At 32.0% G+C, this 15,280-nt stretch overlaps 2 protein-coding genes across 4 annotated transcripts; one reads left to right on the forward strand and one right to left on the reverse strand.

Moving 5' to 3' along the window:
* Positions 1-54: 54 nt before the first annotated feature.
* On the reverse strand, positions 55-3,909 carry LOC143919557 (putative cytosolic Fe-S cluster assembly factor CPIJ010948). Its single transcript, XM_077441934.1, has 8 exons — positions 3,751-3,909; positions 3,465-3,679; positions 3,240-3,373; positions 1,340-1,498; positions 1,005-1,253; positions 700-925; positions 474-631; positions 55-403 (listed from the first exon to the last, which is right to left on the reverse strand). Exons 1-8 carry the CDS (start codon positions 3,814-3,816, stop codon positions 162-164), a joined length of 1,449 nt encoding a protein of 482 aa, XP_077298060.1. The 5' UTR covers positions 3,817-3,909; the 3' UTR covers positions 55-161.
* Positions 3,910-6,336: 2,427 nt separating this feature from the next.
* LOC143919567 (23 kDa integral membrane protein-like) lies at positions 6,337-9,830 on the forward strand. 3 transcript variants are annotated; one of them, XM_077441945.1, is made up of 7 exons: positions 6,348-6,464; positions 6,571-6,671; positions 6,871-7,059; positions 7,144-7,332; positions 7,408-7,584; positions 7,648-7,851; positions 9,343-9,829. In XM_077441945.1, the coding sequence occupies exons 3-7, from the start codon at positions 7,000-7,002 to the stop codon at positions 9,523-9,525; spliced, it is 813 nt and encodes a 270-aa protein (XP_077298071.1). In that variant the 5' UTR covers positions 6,348-6,464; positions 6,571-6,671; positions 6,871-6,999; the 3' UTR covers positions 9,526-9,829. The 3 variants fall into 3 exon arrangements, with proteins under 3 accessions (XP_077298070.1, XP_077298071.1, XP_077298072.1); XM_077441944.1 differs by lacking the exon at positions 6,571-6,671 and having other exon boundaries at positions 6,337-6,464; positions 9,343-9,830; XM_077441946.1 differs by lacking the exon at positions 6,571-6,671 and having other exon boundaries at positions 6,349-6,453.
* Positions 9,831-15,280: the final 5,450 nt, after the last annotated feature.

Here is a 15,280-nt window from a genome sequence, read left to right on the forward strand (position 1 = left end):
AGTCACAGCATTTATAAACGGAAACAATTCAACGTAAATAAAACAATTGTTATTATATATGTATGTATGTATATATGTATATATATAAGAAAACATTTTTATTATTAACAATTACAAATAAGTGCTATCAAGTCATCATGAACCATAAAGTAAACTATAAATTACCACTTAATATTTAATGGAATATCATTTTTTTGAATTTCATGATATTCAGTATGCAACAATGCCGTCGACTTATCTGAATCCTTACCGTCCAACCAATCACGATATATCATATTAACCGACTTATTAGAAGACGGCAAAACTTTATCTAACTTTTCGTACGCGTTCTCCAATTGAGTCACCAGCTCTTTAGGAGTTTCTCCTTTTTGCGGTCTGATCTGTGCACCACCGTTCAAACACCCTAGAAGAAAAACATGTATGCACAAAACGTCCAAATATATAACAAGCATTAGCATATTATAATAAAATACCTGAAGGACAAGCCATTACTTCCACATAATCGTAGGAGCATTGTCCGCGTTTCAATTTCCTAACCAAATTTTGAATATTCTTAAAACCATTAGCGATCGCAAACCTCAATACAACTTGCCCGTCTATTGAAAGTTCAGCTTCTTTTAAATCAGGATTCCTAAAATTTTCATAGAAAAATAAATATCGAAGAGTTAAATTGAACTTTTTGTATGTTGATGGCGTCACCTCAAACTTTTGTAATTCAATTCTGCATTTTCAATCCCGTACAACTCCTTAGCAGCGTACTGAAATAAATGATCGGCATAACCTCCTGACCCGGATCCTAAGTGCCCCTTTATCTTGATTTCATCAGATTCTGCGACTTCGTCCAAACTCCACGGCCAATCGATTGCAACAGAGTCAAAAGTATCAAGCGTGGTATTTTGCGATACCAACATTTGTTCCAATTCGACTAAATCAATAACAGATATTGTATTAATATTATATGTACAAATATACAAAGCACATCGGCGTGCATATTTTAATCTCACTTGCAGTTATGACGCAGTCCACATCACGGCAATCGTAAATTTCACTGTAGAAATCTTCTCGCGAGGCTTCCAACTTCTTATCATAGCAAGGCATCACGGTAACGTGGTATATTTTGTTAGAAGCTATGTTTTTCAATGTCGATAGGTGTTGTTTAACGAGTGTGCCCATTATTTGTTGAGGGGATTTTGTAGTCGATATGTACGGCAAGATAAAACTACCGTGCGTTTTTTCAGCATAGCATACCCAACCTGTTATAATACGTAAGAAAAATACTTCAAATACAATACAATTCAAATATATAATTAAAAGACAAAACAAATGAAAATTAAAATACCAGGACACGAAGAGGCGAGCATCGGAATACGCTTATTATTGGGATTTTCTTTTTGCGATTTGTACCGTTCAACAAATTCTTTTTGCGACTCTAACAATGCCAAATCATCAGCAATCTGCATGTCGAGAATCAAGTCAGCTCCCAATGATTTAAAATAGCCTGTATATAAAATCAAATACTTTCATCCTATCACATACATATATAATAGCGCTATTCTTGGTGCGATAACGCTCGCCGTACTATAAGGGCGAAATCACACAGGGAGGAACGCGGCACGTGATTTTTTTTAGATACTTTTAAACATGCGAAAAAATGTGGGATGCCTTGCACATATTTATGGCACACACCGTCCCAAAATCACCCCCTGGAGTGTTTTTGATAAAACTTTATCCTTGTATTTATATTTGTTTGACAGTGGTCGATAGCGGTGTATCCCATATTTGAAGAAATGTAGGAGAACCCCCACAGCCAAGCCGTTCTTCCTTGGGTAATTTCGGCCTTATAGTCGTTTCGATTAGACATACATATGTACGTCATAGCTAAAACTCTGCCAACAAAACGTACGAACATAATAACTAGAGGTAGGATAGCCAAGGTGCCGCTCATTGTTCCATTGTTGTAAATCCTTTGTAAAAAAGGTTCGGCAAACCTTTAACAATGCATTTACAACATTTGAACAATACGCGGCACCCTCTGAGTCCGGGCTTTAATAATAACACATTAAAAAAAAAACTTCTATATATACTGTTTGCTACTAATTTTTCCTATAGGGCAATAAGTCTCTGAGGATTTAGCGCCATCTATTGAAAATTCATTTGATTAGTTAATTAATTTTTCTATTGGTTTTTTATATTGTTTATATGTAGGTAGTTTTTATCATTTTTTTCATATTAAACAATTAAATATGAATATTAAAATAAATATATTTAAAAGTTATTTGAAAAAATACGACCGCGTGCGGATCGAACACAGCAAATTTCTTTTAATTCTTTTTTATTTAATAACTTAATATGCCATAACCCATGCGATGATATTTCATCAGGTACAACCCTAGTCATATATATAATAGCGCTATTCTGTGTGTCTGTGTTCGATAACGCTCGCCGTACTATAATAGTCGTTTCGATTAGACATATGTACAAATATAATACGAACATAATCACACATCAACAAAAAACTTCTATATATACTGTTTGCTACCAATGTTTCCTCTAGGGCAATAATTTTCTGAGCATTTAGCGCCATCTATTGAAAATTTTTTTAATTAATTAATTTATTTTTCTATTGGTGTTTTATACTGTTTATATATAGGTAGGTAGTTTTTACCATTTTTTTCATATTAAACAATTAAATACAGAGAAATGTAATAATAATAGAAGTGCCCTTACGAATAAATAATTGTTGTCAATATTATGCGGTACGTCTCTATAAATACGCTACAACGCACGGAATACAATCGGATCAATTTGCTTACAAAAATGTATCCCATGTTGTTTATTGTGTGTTTTTGAATGCATTGTGCAAATTTTAGCGATGCTTGCCCATCTTGCGAGTAATATAAACGAACAGAGAAGTTTTCATCGGACATACGTCGAGCACTAAGCATCAAATACGACTGATGCTAAAATTATTTAGGATTGTCTGTGGACAATCGTCACTTGACATCACAATATGACGCCTAAAGCCACTTCTATTAATATAACATTTCTCTGATTAAATATGAATATTAAATTAAATATATTTAAAAGGTATTTGAAAAAAATACGACCGTGTGCAGATCGAACACAGAACCGACACATTTCTTTTTATTAAGAGCTTAATATGCCATAACCCATGCGATGATATTTCATCGGGCACAACACTAGTTTTATCATGAAATTGTAGGAATAGTTTACAACACCTGCTAATTTGCTCATGGTGACTTGTGGGGTTAATCCACAAAATCCGGCCAGTGACAAAATTGGCTGGACGGAAAACGATATGACGATGAGTTTTTTGTCGTCTGCGTCGCATGTTTTGTTTTCATTGAACACTCTGAAATACCAAAAACGATCATAAATGCATACATGCCGTGTGATATACATACATATAAACAAAATTGAATAAATTTAAATTTCTTAAACACCTTAACATTTCCTCGTGACTTTGGCTCGCGACTAGCACGCTTTCGGCGGAAGTGATACAACCGCTACATGCCAAGCAATCGGACAAAGTTATTTCGACTTTTTTCAGTCTCTGTGTTGAATTTCCGTCGACTTCAAAATATCCATCACTTTCGATTTTAATTTTGGATCCGGTCGAAGTGACGACCTTTTCGAATTGTACTGGTTTAATGCACTCCTGGAAAGTGAAGGGGTTATCGATCTTTTACGTTCTAAAATATTCCAGAGGAAATGTGTCGAGTACTATACTTGAGAAGGGTTGATGAAATCATCCAAATCAGTCAGCTGAAGAGCACCACTGAAACGCGAAGCCATTTTTAGTTTTAAAATGGCTAAAAAAAAGCCTGACGTTTTGTTATGACAAAAACGTCAATTGACAGCTTGCTGAACGTCAGCTTTGGCAGTATTGGTCGTAACAATCTCTTTACCTAATTTGTTGTAAATATATATAATAATTGGTTCGGCGATTATTACGCACAAAGCGATCTCCCACACGGTAATTGGACTATTCGTCACATTGCGGTGGTCACAAAGACAATTTTTGCCATGAAAATCGCGAATACACAATATTTGGCACTCAAGTTCTCGTTAGTATGATAGTTATTGTTAGTATAATGGATTTTTCGGCTGCCAGATGTTCCATTATAGAGATTTTAGTGACTTTGAGACCAGTAATCACCGAACCCTTCCACACATCACTAAAATCTCTATTACGGAACATCTGGCACCCGAAAATTCCATCCATCATGAGTTACCCACGCGAACTGTAATAAATTAAAAACAAAGAAAAAAAGCTTTGAATAGTGGGAGATATGGAATATTTACAATTAGAAAAATAGCTATTAAAAAAATATTTATAGAAAAACAAGGTGCAACAAAATGAATCAATATTATTAAGAGAAAAGCAAGATCTATATACAGGTAGCCCTCGACTTACGACGATTCACACTTACGACCGAAAAAAATCAATGATTTTCTGAAAATTATTTTTTAAACCAGTTACGGCATAAACTCCGAGTTGGTGAAGACTCGAAATACTTGTATACCCCCACTCCTAATCTTAATACTTTGGTACGAGTTCATTTTTTGAGTATTCATCAACTGCTTTTAAAACATTACTATAATTTTTTTAAAACATTAAATCATGGGCTTCTGTAAACATTCAATCATATCTGTACGCCACTACCCTTTGGAAGAAGTTAAATGGTGCATATTTTCGAGACATTAGTAAATATACACATTTTGAAGTGAATAATTGATAAATTTTCTAAATATTTTGACGTTTTGTATGAAATTCAACTTACAACCAATTCGATTTACAGCAAGAACGTATCTCCATCGTAAGTCTAGGAATATCTGTTAAAAGGAATCACAGGAATAGTTGGTAGAATAGGGATTCATGTGAAATAATAAAGATTTGCTGAGGAATCTCACTGGACATTTAAATACTTTACTATGCGGCGGCTCTACGACATGGTCGAGTTTCGGTTACCATCCTGCGAGTTGGGGACTAACTCGGCCGTGTTCGGAGCGCTATCAACACTCCGTCTCTGGCTCTCATAATAAACGCACGTGCATCAACATGCCAGTCGTCTCATTCGTTCATCCCCAATAACTAAATAAGACCGAAAATACTTTACTTTGTAAATTTTGGGAAGATTGCGACGTCACAGATATGCCAGCGTTTTTTTGCACGTGCAAAACTGTCTTTAAAAAATACGTGCCACGTACGATTTTATATGCTCTGCACCTTAAAGGTCTGTTCACACCTAGTTAGCACGTACCGACTTCAGCAGGTATCCGGCCGTACGAAAAGTATTCTTTGGTACATTTTGTATGGGTATGTTCATATCAACCGTCACGTTTACGCCACGGCAGGCTTACAGCAGTACCCGACATTTCCTGTTCATACCTTACAGCAACATCCGTCAACGTATCGTATCCGTCTTTTTGGCCATCGTGGAGATATACACGCGAATTACGTGCCATGATTCTGCCGCTTTGCTGTTTTGGACCAATTATCGATAGTGACAGTTGACAGCTGTTCAATCTTTCGACATGGTTTTGGCGCTGACAATGACTTTTTGACAATGCTTCCTTAAATTTTGTAGATTTTTTGGTGATTTGTGTTTTTATTTTATCCAGTATTGTTTCAAATTGGTATCGGTTCATACGGAAATATTTAAAAAAAATTTGTCCATCATCCACAAGCTCCTTATACAGTGTCCAAAACTCTCCTTTGGTTTTTCTATTTTTTAACATGGGATGCACATCAAAACGCCTCCGTGCTTTTTTAGTGCCTTCTTGAGCTTCTTCTTCCTACAACAACGCGATTATACATAATTTTTCGTTCGATAAACGCCGAAACATTTTTGCTGACTTGTATTCTGACGCGTAGCTATGAATGCACGTGTATGCATTCATATTGTAAGTACTCGACAATACGACGTAAGCAATATTGCGCCGTATCTTCATGGCCTGTAATGTATAAATTAACTGATTTTGCCTTGGCCTCGGCCAAAGTGCTGTAAGCGCGACGTGACGTGATATGAATAGAAATGTAATAAAATGACATATTTGAAACGGAGTCGTGCAGTGCTGTTAAGTATGAACAGACCTTTATACAGTATATTTTATTCACAGTGTGCTCAGAGAATTGAATAAGTTTGAGAAAAACTGCAAAATGAAAATATCCTATTTAGATAATACATTATCAAATCACGTCCTAACAATCGGTATAATTAGAATAAAACAATATCCAATCCAAGTGGACTACGACTCTAATGTGCCTGGTTTTCTTTTCGGTATTCACATCTTACAACATTTACTAACTGCAAAATTCATACATTTTATCGGCTGGCAACACTTGCTCCGGATATCTTCAATTTCAATGGTGGCGGTCGAACTGTCAAACTTTTGTCATCATTCATTGTTTACATCTTGGACTTTTCGGTTAATTAGTGGTATACTCAATTTTTAACTAACTGTGGAGGGACACTAGTCTAATTCAGCACCACACCCTCTTTTTGCACCTTGCCTCTAACACTTGACATTTAAAACTAATTATAGTATACTAATGCAACAAGCTTCGACCTGTCTAAAAATGGAAGTCGATTCTATCGGCCGCAATTTGAACACCTTATTTCTAACATTCACTGTTTCAATACAAGGTATGTAATGCATCGAAAGTGATTTTTCATGTTTTTTATTCATTACACACCACCTATGAAACTTGATATCACCTTCACATTTAATTACTTCATATTCAATCAAAATATTTTTACATATTCCACTAATCCAGTTTTTTCTTTTATTTTTTTATATATTTTTAACATAAATTTATTATTTTACGATATTTTATTCTTTTAGCTTATCACACTTCTATCAACAAAAAGATAAGATAATTTCAACACACCTGTAATTAAGAAATAGCGTACAGATATGATTTCACCTGACTAGACGTAAAAACTGACTGATATAACAAATAAATCTTCAATTATGGCGCTGTCTAAAAAATGTCTTCGATATTTGACCCTAACATATGATGTCATATTTGCGGTGAGATCATTAATTTTTCCTGCTATCATCTTACATACTTGCTGTATAATAATTTGAAACATCCTGCTATTTATTATATTGTAGGTGTCAGCATTGTCCTTCGTATGCTTTAACTCGTTCATTTTGTTCAACATTTTAAAATTCAAAACGTTGATCCATATGAGTACGACAACACCAGTTATTGTAAATATAGTCGTCGGATTCTTGTATATTCTTATATCTTGGTGTGGTTGGAGAGTTGCCTTCAAAGTTAACGCTCTTCATTTAAAATTGGTAAACATCCAATTATTTTAATACACATTTTCATACATGTATGTTTATATTATTACAGTTCATTAAATGTTTTAGTATGGCGCATTTTTGGTGGTTATGATAATTGCAAAAATATGTTGCATCGCTTGGATTATACACATTTTACATAACACGTTGAAAGTTGACGTGACGAAAAACACCGAAGCCCAATTCGCTCTGGCGACGGAAACAGACGAACCTGCCAAGGCTTTATGGGACAAAATTCAAACTAATGTAATGCTTTTACTTGTTCAAATTGAATGTTATTGAATTTGTATTGATGGATAAAGTTTTTAGTTGCAATGTTGCGGCATCGGCGGGCCTACCGACTATCGGAAAAGCAGCTCCGTGCCGTGGTCTTGCTGTAAGAGAGCAGCATCAGACGTTAGCGGTGATTGCACGAGTGTTCACCAACATGGTTGTTTATTGGATATATATGACGAGGTGTATCGAAATTTAGTCTACTCCATGATAAGCTGCCTTGGCATGATCGTCATACAGGTAATTTCATGCAGTGTGGAGGACGAACAGTGGAAAATTTAATAAACTTCATACTAAATGTATGACAATAAAGGTCATAATCCTACAAACACAGTAAATTTGCATATATTTCATATAACGGTTTTCTTTTGTTTTCATTGAAAATTTGATCTGTTTATAATTTTATTTGCATTCAATTGTTTAATGTATGAAAATATACATATTTGACTTTGAGCTTAGAAATTATGCCCATGAACTAAAGCTTATGAAATGGTTTTGAATAAAAGTTGGGGAAATGTCCAGAATTGAGTCTCGGATCTTTTTGGGATCTTTACCTTACACAGATTAAATTTGATTCAGTTTTCTAAGAGAATTAAATTAAGCAACTTTTTCAATACATATGTATTTTATTTTAGTAACGACTGTATGTATTATTGTATATGAAACTCTTATATAATATATTAGGTGGTTACACGACAATTGGTTCACGTCCAAAAGGTTCAACGACAAAATGTACCCGACAATTAGTGCACTGACAAAATGTACCGGCGACAAAATGTTCACGCGACAAAATGTCCACGGAAATAACGTTCAAGCGACAAAATGTTCAAAAGTCCTAAATTTTCCTATTTTAATGGAAAAAGTAACTTTAAAAAATTTTGTCGCTTGAACGTTATTTCCGTGGACATTTTGTCGTGTGAACCAATTGCGCGACATAAAATTGTCGGGGGTACATTTTGTCAGTGCACTAATTGTCGGATACATTGTCGTTGAACCTTTTGGACTTGGACCAATTGTCGCGTCCCCATATAATGTGTACCAGAAAATTCGCCATTATTTCCAGAGAGTCAACTTTGAATCAGTCTGCTTCCATCTGTGGTTGAAAAAACATGTTGGTTCCTTATTTTTTTTGTAGAGCGGTTTGTTGTCTTTATATTTTGAGCATAGAATATATATTTTTTTATAAGGTAAAAATGTCTATGGCGACGTTCTTACAGCGAATAGATGTAAATCCTGGTTTCGAAAATTCGAATCGAGTAATCGGAGCCTGCAGGACCTCCCTTGAAGCAGATGACGTCCAAAATTTGATGAAGATAAATTAAAAACACTAGTTGAATCTAACCCATGTCAAACCATTGAAGAATTAAGCCAGTCACTTGGAGCTTCATGGTCATCAGTGCAATTTTATTTGAAAAAGATCGGAAAAGTAAATAGAGCGGGTGTTTGGATGCCGCACGAACTTAAACACGATATTTATGGGACCATCCACTTCGAATTATTAAAACCGGGTGAAACAATATCGGCTGAAGTCAACAATTACATAGATTAAAATCAAGACGTTCGAGTTTAGTTTGATCTTATTGCAAAATTTTTCAAATAATGGTTTATTTCCTGGTACCCTCAATATTTGTTTTTGACTATTTATGGAGCGACTACAATTCGTTCCGTATGGGCTTATTATTAAGTTGAAGATGTTCGACTCATTGAATTGATTTCATTGTGATTTCGCAGGCTATTGGAGTTGCAGCTTATTTTTCTCTGAACAAAGCGATCCAGCCATCTAAAAACTTATCGTTGCTGACGCCAAATCAATCGCCACCGACATGTACCAGTATCGATTACCCAGCACTGACGAGTACCGAGGCTTCACAAAGTCTTCTACATTCTCCTACGTCACCCCCACCAAAATATTGATATTTTTTTCTCGAATTTAGACGAAGTTAATGTTTTTTTATATTGAAAGTTTTTACTTATAAGCATTTAGTCATTTATGTTTGGTTGTGTGAATAAAAAATTTTATATCATAATTTTGGATTTTCATTTGTTAAGAACTTTGATTATATTAAATGTGTGATTAAATGTGTGTTAGTCAAATTCATTTTTCAAAGTTTGCTGAAAGTTTATTAATTCCATTGGTTTTGTATTTGTTTGCTGAAACTGTTGTACCTAAAATGAATTCACAAGAGAAAAGGTGATAAATAAAAACCTCCAACAATTCCAATGATTAAAGTTCATTATATTTATAATCAAGATTGAATATGTAAAATTATTTAACAACAGTCTTATGTTGTAGTTATTCATTATTTTCAAAAAATGTGGAAAACTTCGTTGCTTTTCAGTTATGTATGCAAACAATAAGCTATTGCGAAAAATCATGAAGCTGAAAATCAAAACAGAAATATATATATATGTATACTGAAAAAACTTGCAAAGGAGTGCAGGAATGTGGAAAATAAAGTTCATATTTACATATACATATATAATATAGGCGAAAAGATAATAAATGCCGTAAAAATATTTACATGAAATAATCATAAAAGCCAAATACGAAAAACCAAAGCATACAAATCTCTTCTGCACTGTATATATTATACATACAACATTCATATATACTATACTTTCATGAAAAATTGAGCACATCTTGGTTTAAAAACCCTTATATTACAATTCCAAACACTAATACGTAATCGAGTCTTCACACAATGCCAGCATTGCTTCTCTTTTCACGACTTTTTTTCCACATACAATCAGTTTTAAAACTTGCACATCATCTCCGCCTTCCGTATATAAAATCTTAATATTGCTATTTAGTATACCTTTTAAACGCACGCGTAACTTTCAACCACTCAGTGAATTAACCGATTAACGTAAGCAATGTTAGAAACGTATAAACTATGCGACGGTGAGTGATAGATGTTTGAATTAATAAGTATGTACGTTAATCGGTTAAATTGCGCATCGTCAAATTATATGTAAATATGAAATAAGGGATAATAAGGAAAAATGAATTAAATAGTATAGCGAAAATAATGAAAAGAAAATAAAAACAATATTGTTATTAAGCCTTATTTTTTAAATATATATTTAAGAACAAGAAAATGTATAATTACAACCATTGAGAATATTTCATATCGATAAGTAAATATAAACTATTGTTCAAAGTGAAGTTGTGACAATCTATAAAAGAAAACGGCCACGGCTCATGACAACTCTCACCTTTTCCTTCCCCGATTATGTCCTGTTTTCCTTACACAATTATATAACTCTTTTTTATAATTTCACCTGGTATTTTTCATTCTCATATATACGTGAAAAATCTAGGTACAAAATTCACATTCATAATGAAGGAAGAACATGTTAATTATAAAATGTTGGTGTCACATGTTTCACATATTCATATCTCACTCAGCCCTAGTCCAATGCCGACAGATACATTGAATATAATCTAAGCTTCTCCTCTTTTAATTGTCCGACATTGGATTCACAACGTTCACCTTCACCTATTGCTTACGGATGAAATTGTTTTTTTTTTTATAGTATCCTAACGGGTACTTGTGCATTATTTTGTGATTTTGGACTGCAATCTTAGCATGACGTTCATAAGTACATATATCTTAATATATCACTCACGGAGTGATAGGTGGCTTACCTAATGGATTTTTTCTCTTAGTTACATATATGTATATATATATATCAGGTCACCAAACAGTATAAATGACTATATTTGACTGATTTTTTTTTTTCAATTTGTTCGACAAGCTCAACTTTTGTTTTATACAATCTCAATGTATGTTAAAAGCTATGCGTTGCATCCAATTCTTGAAATTGTGGGTTTTTTCTTCAGAAGAGGCCTTTATTTTTATTTTAAAAGATAGTAAAGCATCTCAAGAATTGGGTGTGACGTATAAAAATTTTGTCGTAATGCTGTGTTGTATTTTGCAATCAAATTATATAATTTTTTAAATGTATTGAATTTAACATTTTAGACCGTTGTTTATATCATTAGGTTGGTATTGTCAAGAATGATTAATTATACGGAAAAACATTAAAAAAGAATAAAATACAACAGAGTCATTACGGTACATGTTTTTTGAACACAGACATTTTTTCAAAACAACTGTGTTAATATAATACATATATATATATATTAAAATTTATATTATTTGCACATTTATATGAATACTGATTTCAATTTAAATACAACGTAGATGAAACGTCTCATACATTTTTCCCTTAGTGTAAATTTATCTAGTTTTTTATTTTTTTTATTAGTATTATTCAATAAATTAAATAATGTTTTTAAACTGAATCGATCAGGGAATTGAGCATTAATGAAAAGTGAGTGCCTTTTTATAAAATGTGAAAAATGGCTTTGATATGTCCCTGAGTAAGAAAAGTATGGAATCAAAAATTGGCTGTTTACGAAATATATAATATATATCGTTGTTAAATAAATCTGAATTTCTCTCGCTGACCGTTTAATAATGATTTTTTTTTTTGTAATTTATTTAGTTAAGTTATTTATTATATACTGGAGTAATACTTTTCATCACATGAGTACAAAACAGTCTTACCAGATAAAATGGTTTTACGATACCAATGTAAGTCGCCATTGGGAACACATTGGTACAAAATATCCTACAATTGCATTTGAACAAATCTGACATATATATATATATATATTATATATTTATATATTCTTTCTTTGTAAAATGAACGTAAAAGAAAAATGTGTGTTGCAAATGTTTTTTTTTTCATGTTTGCTGAAAAATCTTGACGTGAACGTTGCAATTCAGAGAAGCGTTTCAACGTGTAAATTATCGAAATCTAATGAGTATTTCCAAATACCATACATCGTTAAGCTTTAGTGCGATACACAAAAGTAAATTAAATTAACTACAGTACAGATTAATTAAACACATTTAAATATTGATTACATTTGAGTATTCATGCAATAATTTTTGTTTAAAAACGTAGCTTAGACGTAAACAAGTGTGTGCTATAATGATAATAATAATTTAATAACATTTTCATATTTGACTAAATTAATGAAATATTGTTGCAATAAAGTTTGTCAATACATTTAGTAAAGGAAATTAAAATTAATTACAATGTTAAATTCTTTCTGCATTAAAATTCAATGTATTTTTTAAATTTATTAAAATTTTATAGGAATCGTCATACGAAATGGAACATTTAAAAATCGAATTAATCGTTACCTCTATTCGTTAATGATAACTAAGACATTAATATATCAAGCTACAAAATGCTAGTAACATCCCATCGACGAGTATTATACTTTCTTTATTTAATTATTAATCTTTAAACTATATAGGATACATTGCATTTTAATGCGAAATGTTTTTTTTTTTTTTTTTTTGACAAAAAATCTTATAGAACGACAAAATATATCAATATTTAAGTACACATATATAATATAATATAATATAAATATGACAAGAAAAAAATTGTATTACACATCCAACTTAATTTTATTATGACTTTAATTTTATCTACAAGATAATAAGACGAAAATGCTTTGCCTCTTAAATTTGCGGTGCAAAATGTTTAAAACAATTCGAAATTGGAACACATTTGTGTAAGGCTAAGTTTTATAGACTTTACACAAATATATCCAAACAACTTTTACACTTTCGAGCAATTCAATTTTATTAACTGAACTTTCATACAATTTCAAATATGAAATCATATAAAAATCACATCGTGATGTTTCAATATGGTATATAATATGATTTTAAATATGTCATTGTGCAAAATTTAAGCTAACAATGAATACACGAAAGTATATAAACCGGGGCAAATTTAAAATTTAATTTATAATTTAATAAAACTGATGTTATTATAATACTTCTACGAATAAATAGATTTTTTAATAATTTATATATGAATAAATATGCTTTGACAAATTAGCTTTATTTAAATGAGTATAATAAATTAATATTTACAAATAAATATTTATGTGAATTAAAGCGAACGAATACAACAAGAATGTGTCTAAGTTTTAATTTAATTTATTTATTTTTTTGGTTTGTTTAAATTAATGCTATACACAAAACACATATGTAAATTGTTAACTACAAATAATGATTATTACATTTAAACGTATATAATATGTTGGACACACACGTATCAACGTTTTCAATCCAATCCAATATTCATGTGTGAGTATTTATTTGTTTCTTTTCTGATCTATGTCAAAATTAATAATCAATAAATCATGCTCTATGGGGAACATCGTCAAACAACTTCAAACTTCGAAAATGAAAGCCGTCGTCAAGCTGTAAAAATTCATCATGAGACAGTCGAGTGTGCATTATTATACATATTTTTTTAATTTGCAAGAATGTATGTAATCATCGTTGTGTAAAATTTCATCAAAAATTTTATTTATATACACTATTTAAATATACATACATATATATATATATTGAATAATTGATCATGTTTATTGTTATCAATGGCGATGATGATTTTATTCAATAGTACCTAATATATCATATTATATTAAGCACACATGTAATGTAAATTATAACACATCCAGCAAAAAGCAAAATAAAAACCATAACATAATGCACACTCGAAAATTCACTTAGCAATTTCGATTTTCAAAACAATCATTGTATTTTTAGTTCATGTACAAAAATTTTCGCGACCACGCAAGTCAGCAGTGGCACATATTCAAACTATGTCATCGCATAAGACAAGTATTAAATCAATTGCAGTGGAAACAATTAGAGTAAATCTTCTCAACGTCACCGTCGTGCGGATGCCGAGAGTCAAGAGTCGATTATTTTTTACGTTTAACGTATTTTTTCACATAAATTATTATTACATTTCATCAGTGAATACTTTCGATGTATATCAGCACATTCTAAGAGTGGGCTTTTATTATGTATATAAACATATCAACTATGTATATATGTATATATATGTATAATTCAAAACACATTGTATACCGTCTCGGATCACAACCATTGACATTGAATATCACCGGTAGACTGCATATTACAATATATAAACGAGTCACAATAATAGTATAGTAGACTCGTATGATCCGGTCAAAGCCCACAAAATGCCCGTGAAATGCAACCATTGTAACGATAGTGTGTATACAATGCAGTGCGGGTCTTTTCACGGTTTGAAGAAGACCCGAGATGGTTGTTATTCTTTATTGGTATACATCTCTCATTATTTAATTAATAATGAACGATCTCGACTTTCTAGGCTCCGTACTTAGTAGAACACCGTCCACCGAACATATTTATGTATGTACTATATCGAATTTGCGTTTTGTTCTCAAACAAGACTTCCCTTATATAAGCGCACGGAAATAGTTAACGGTTAAACTATTATACGAGAACTTTTGAGCTGTTTATTTTTGAGCAATACCGAGGCAGATAAATATACGTATTTCACTATGGAAGATTTGACTGATATATTATTTAGCTTTAATCTAACCTGGGCACCATACAAGTGATACCGATAAATTTCTCTCTCTTATCATTTTAAGTGATAAATATTTAAACCTATGAAGTCGAAGTTAGAGCAGCACCTGCGTTTTTTACATTATTATTATTTTTTTTTATTAATTATTATTAATATTTCTTCTACAAACATATGAGATGAAAAAACTGAAATCTCCCGTTAA

The sequence above is a fragment of the Arctopsyche grandis genome, chromosome 12, assembly GCF_051622035.1.
Source record: "Arctopsyche grandis isolate Sample6627 chromosome 12, ASM5162203v2, whole genome shotgun sequence".
In the NCBI taxonomy this organism is placed as follows: domain Eukaryota; kingdom Metazoa; phylum Arthropoda; class Insecta; order Trichoptera; family Hydropsychidae; genus Arctopsyche; species Arctopsyche grandis.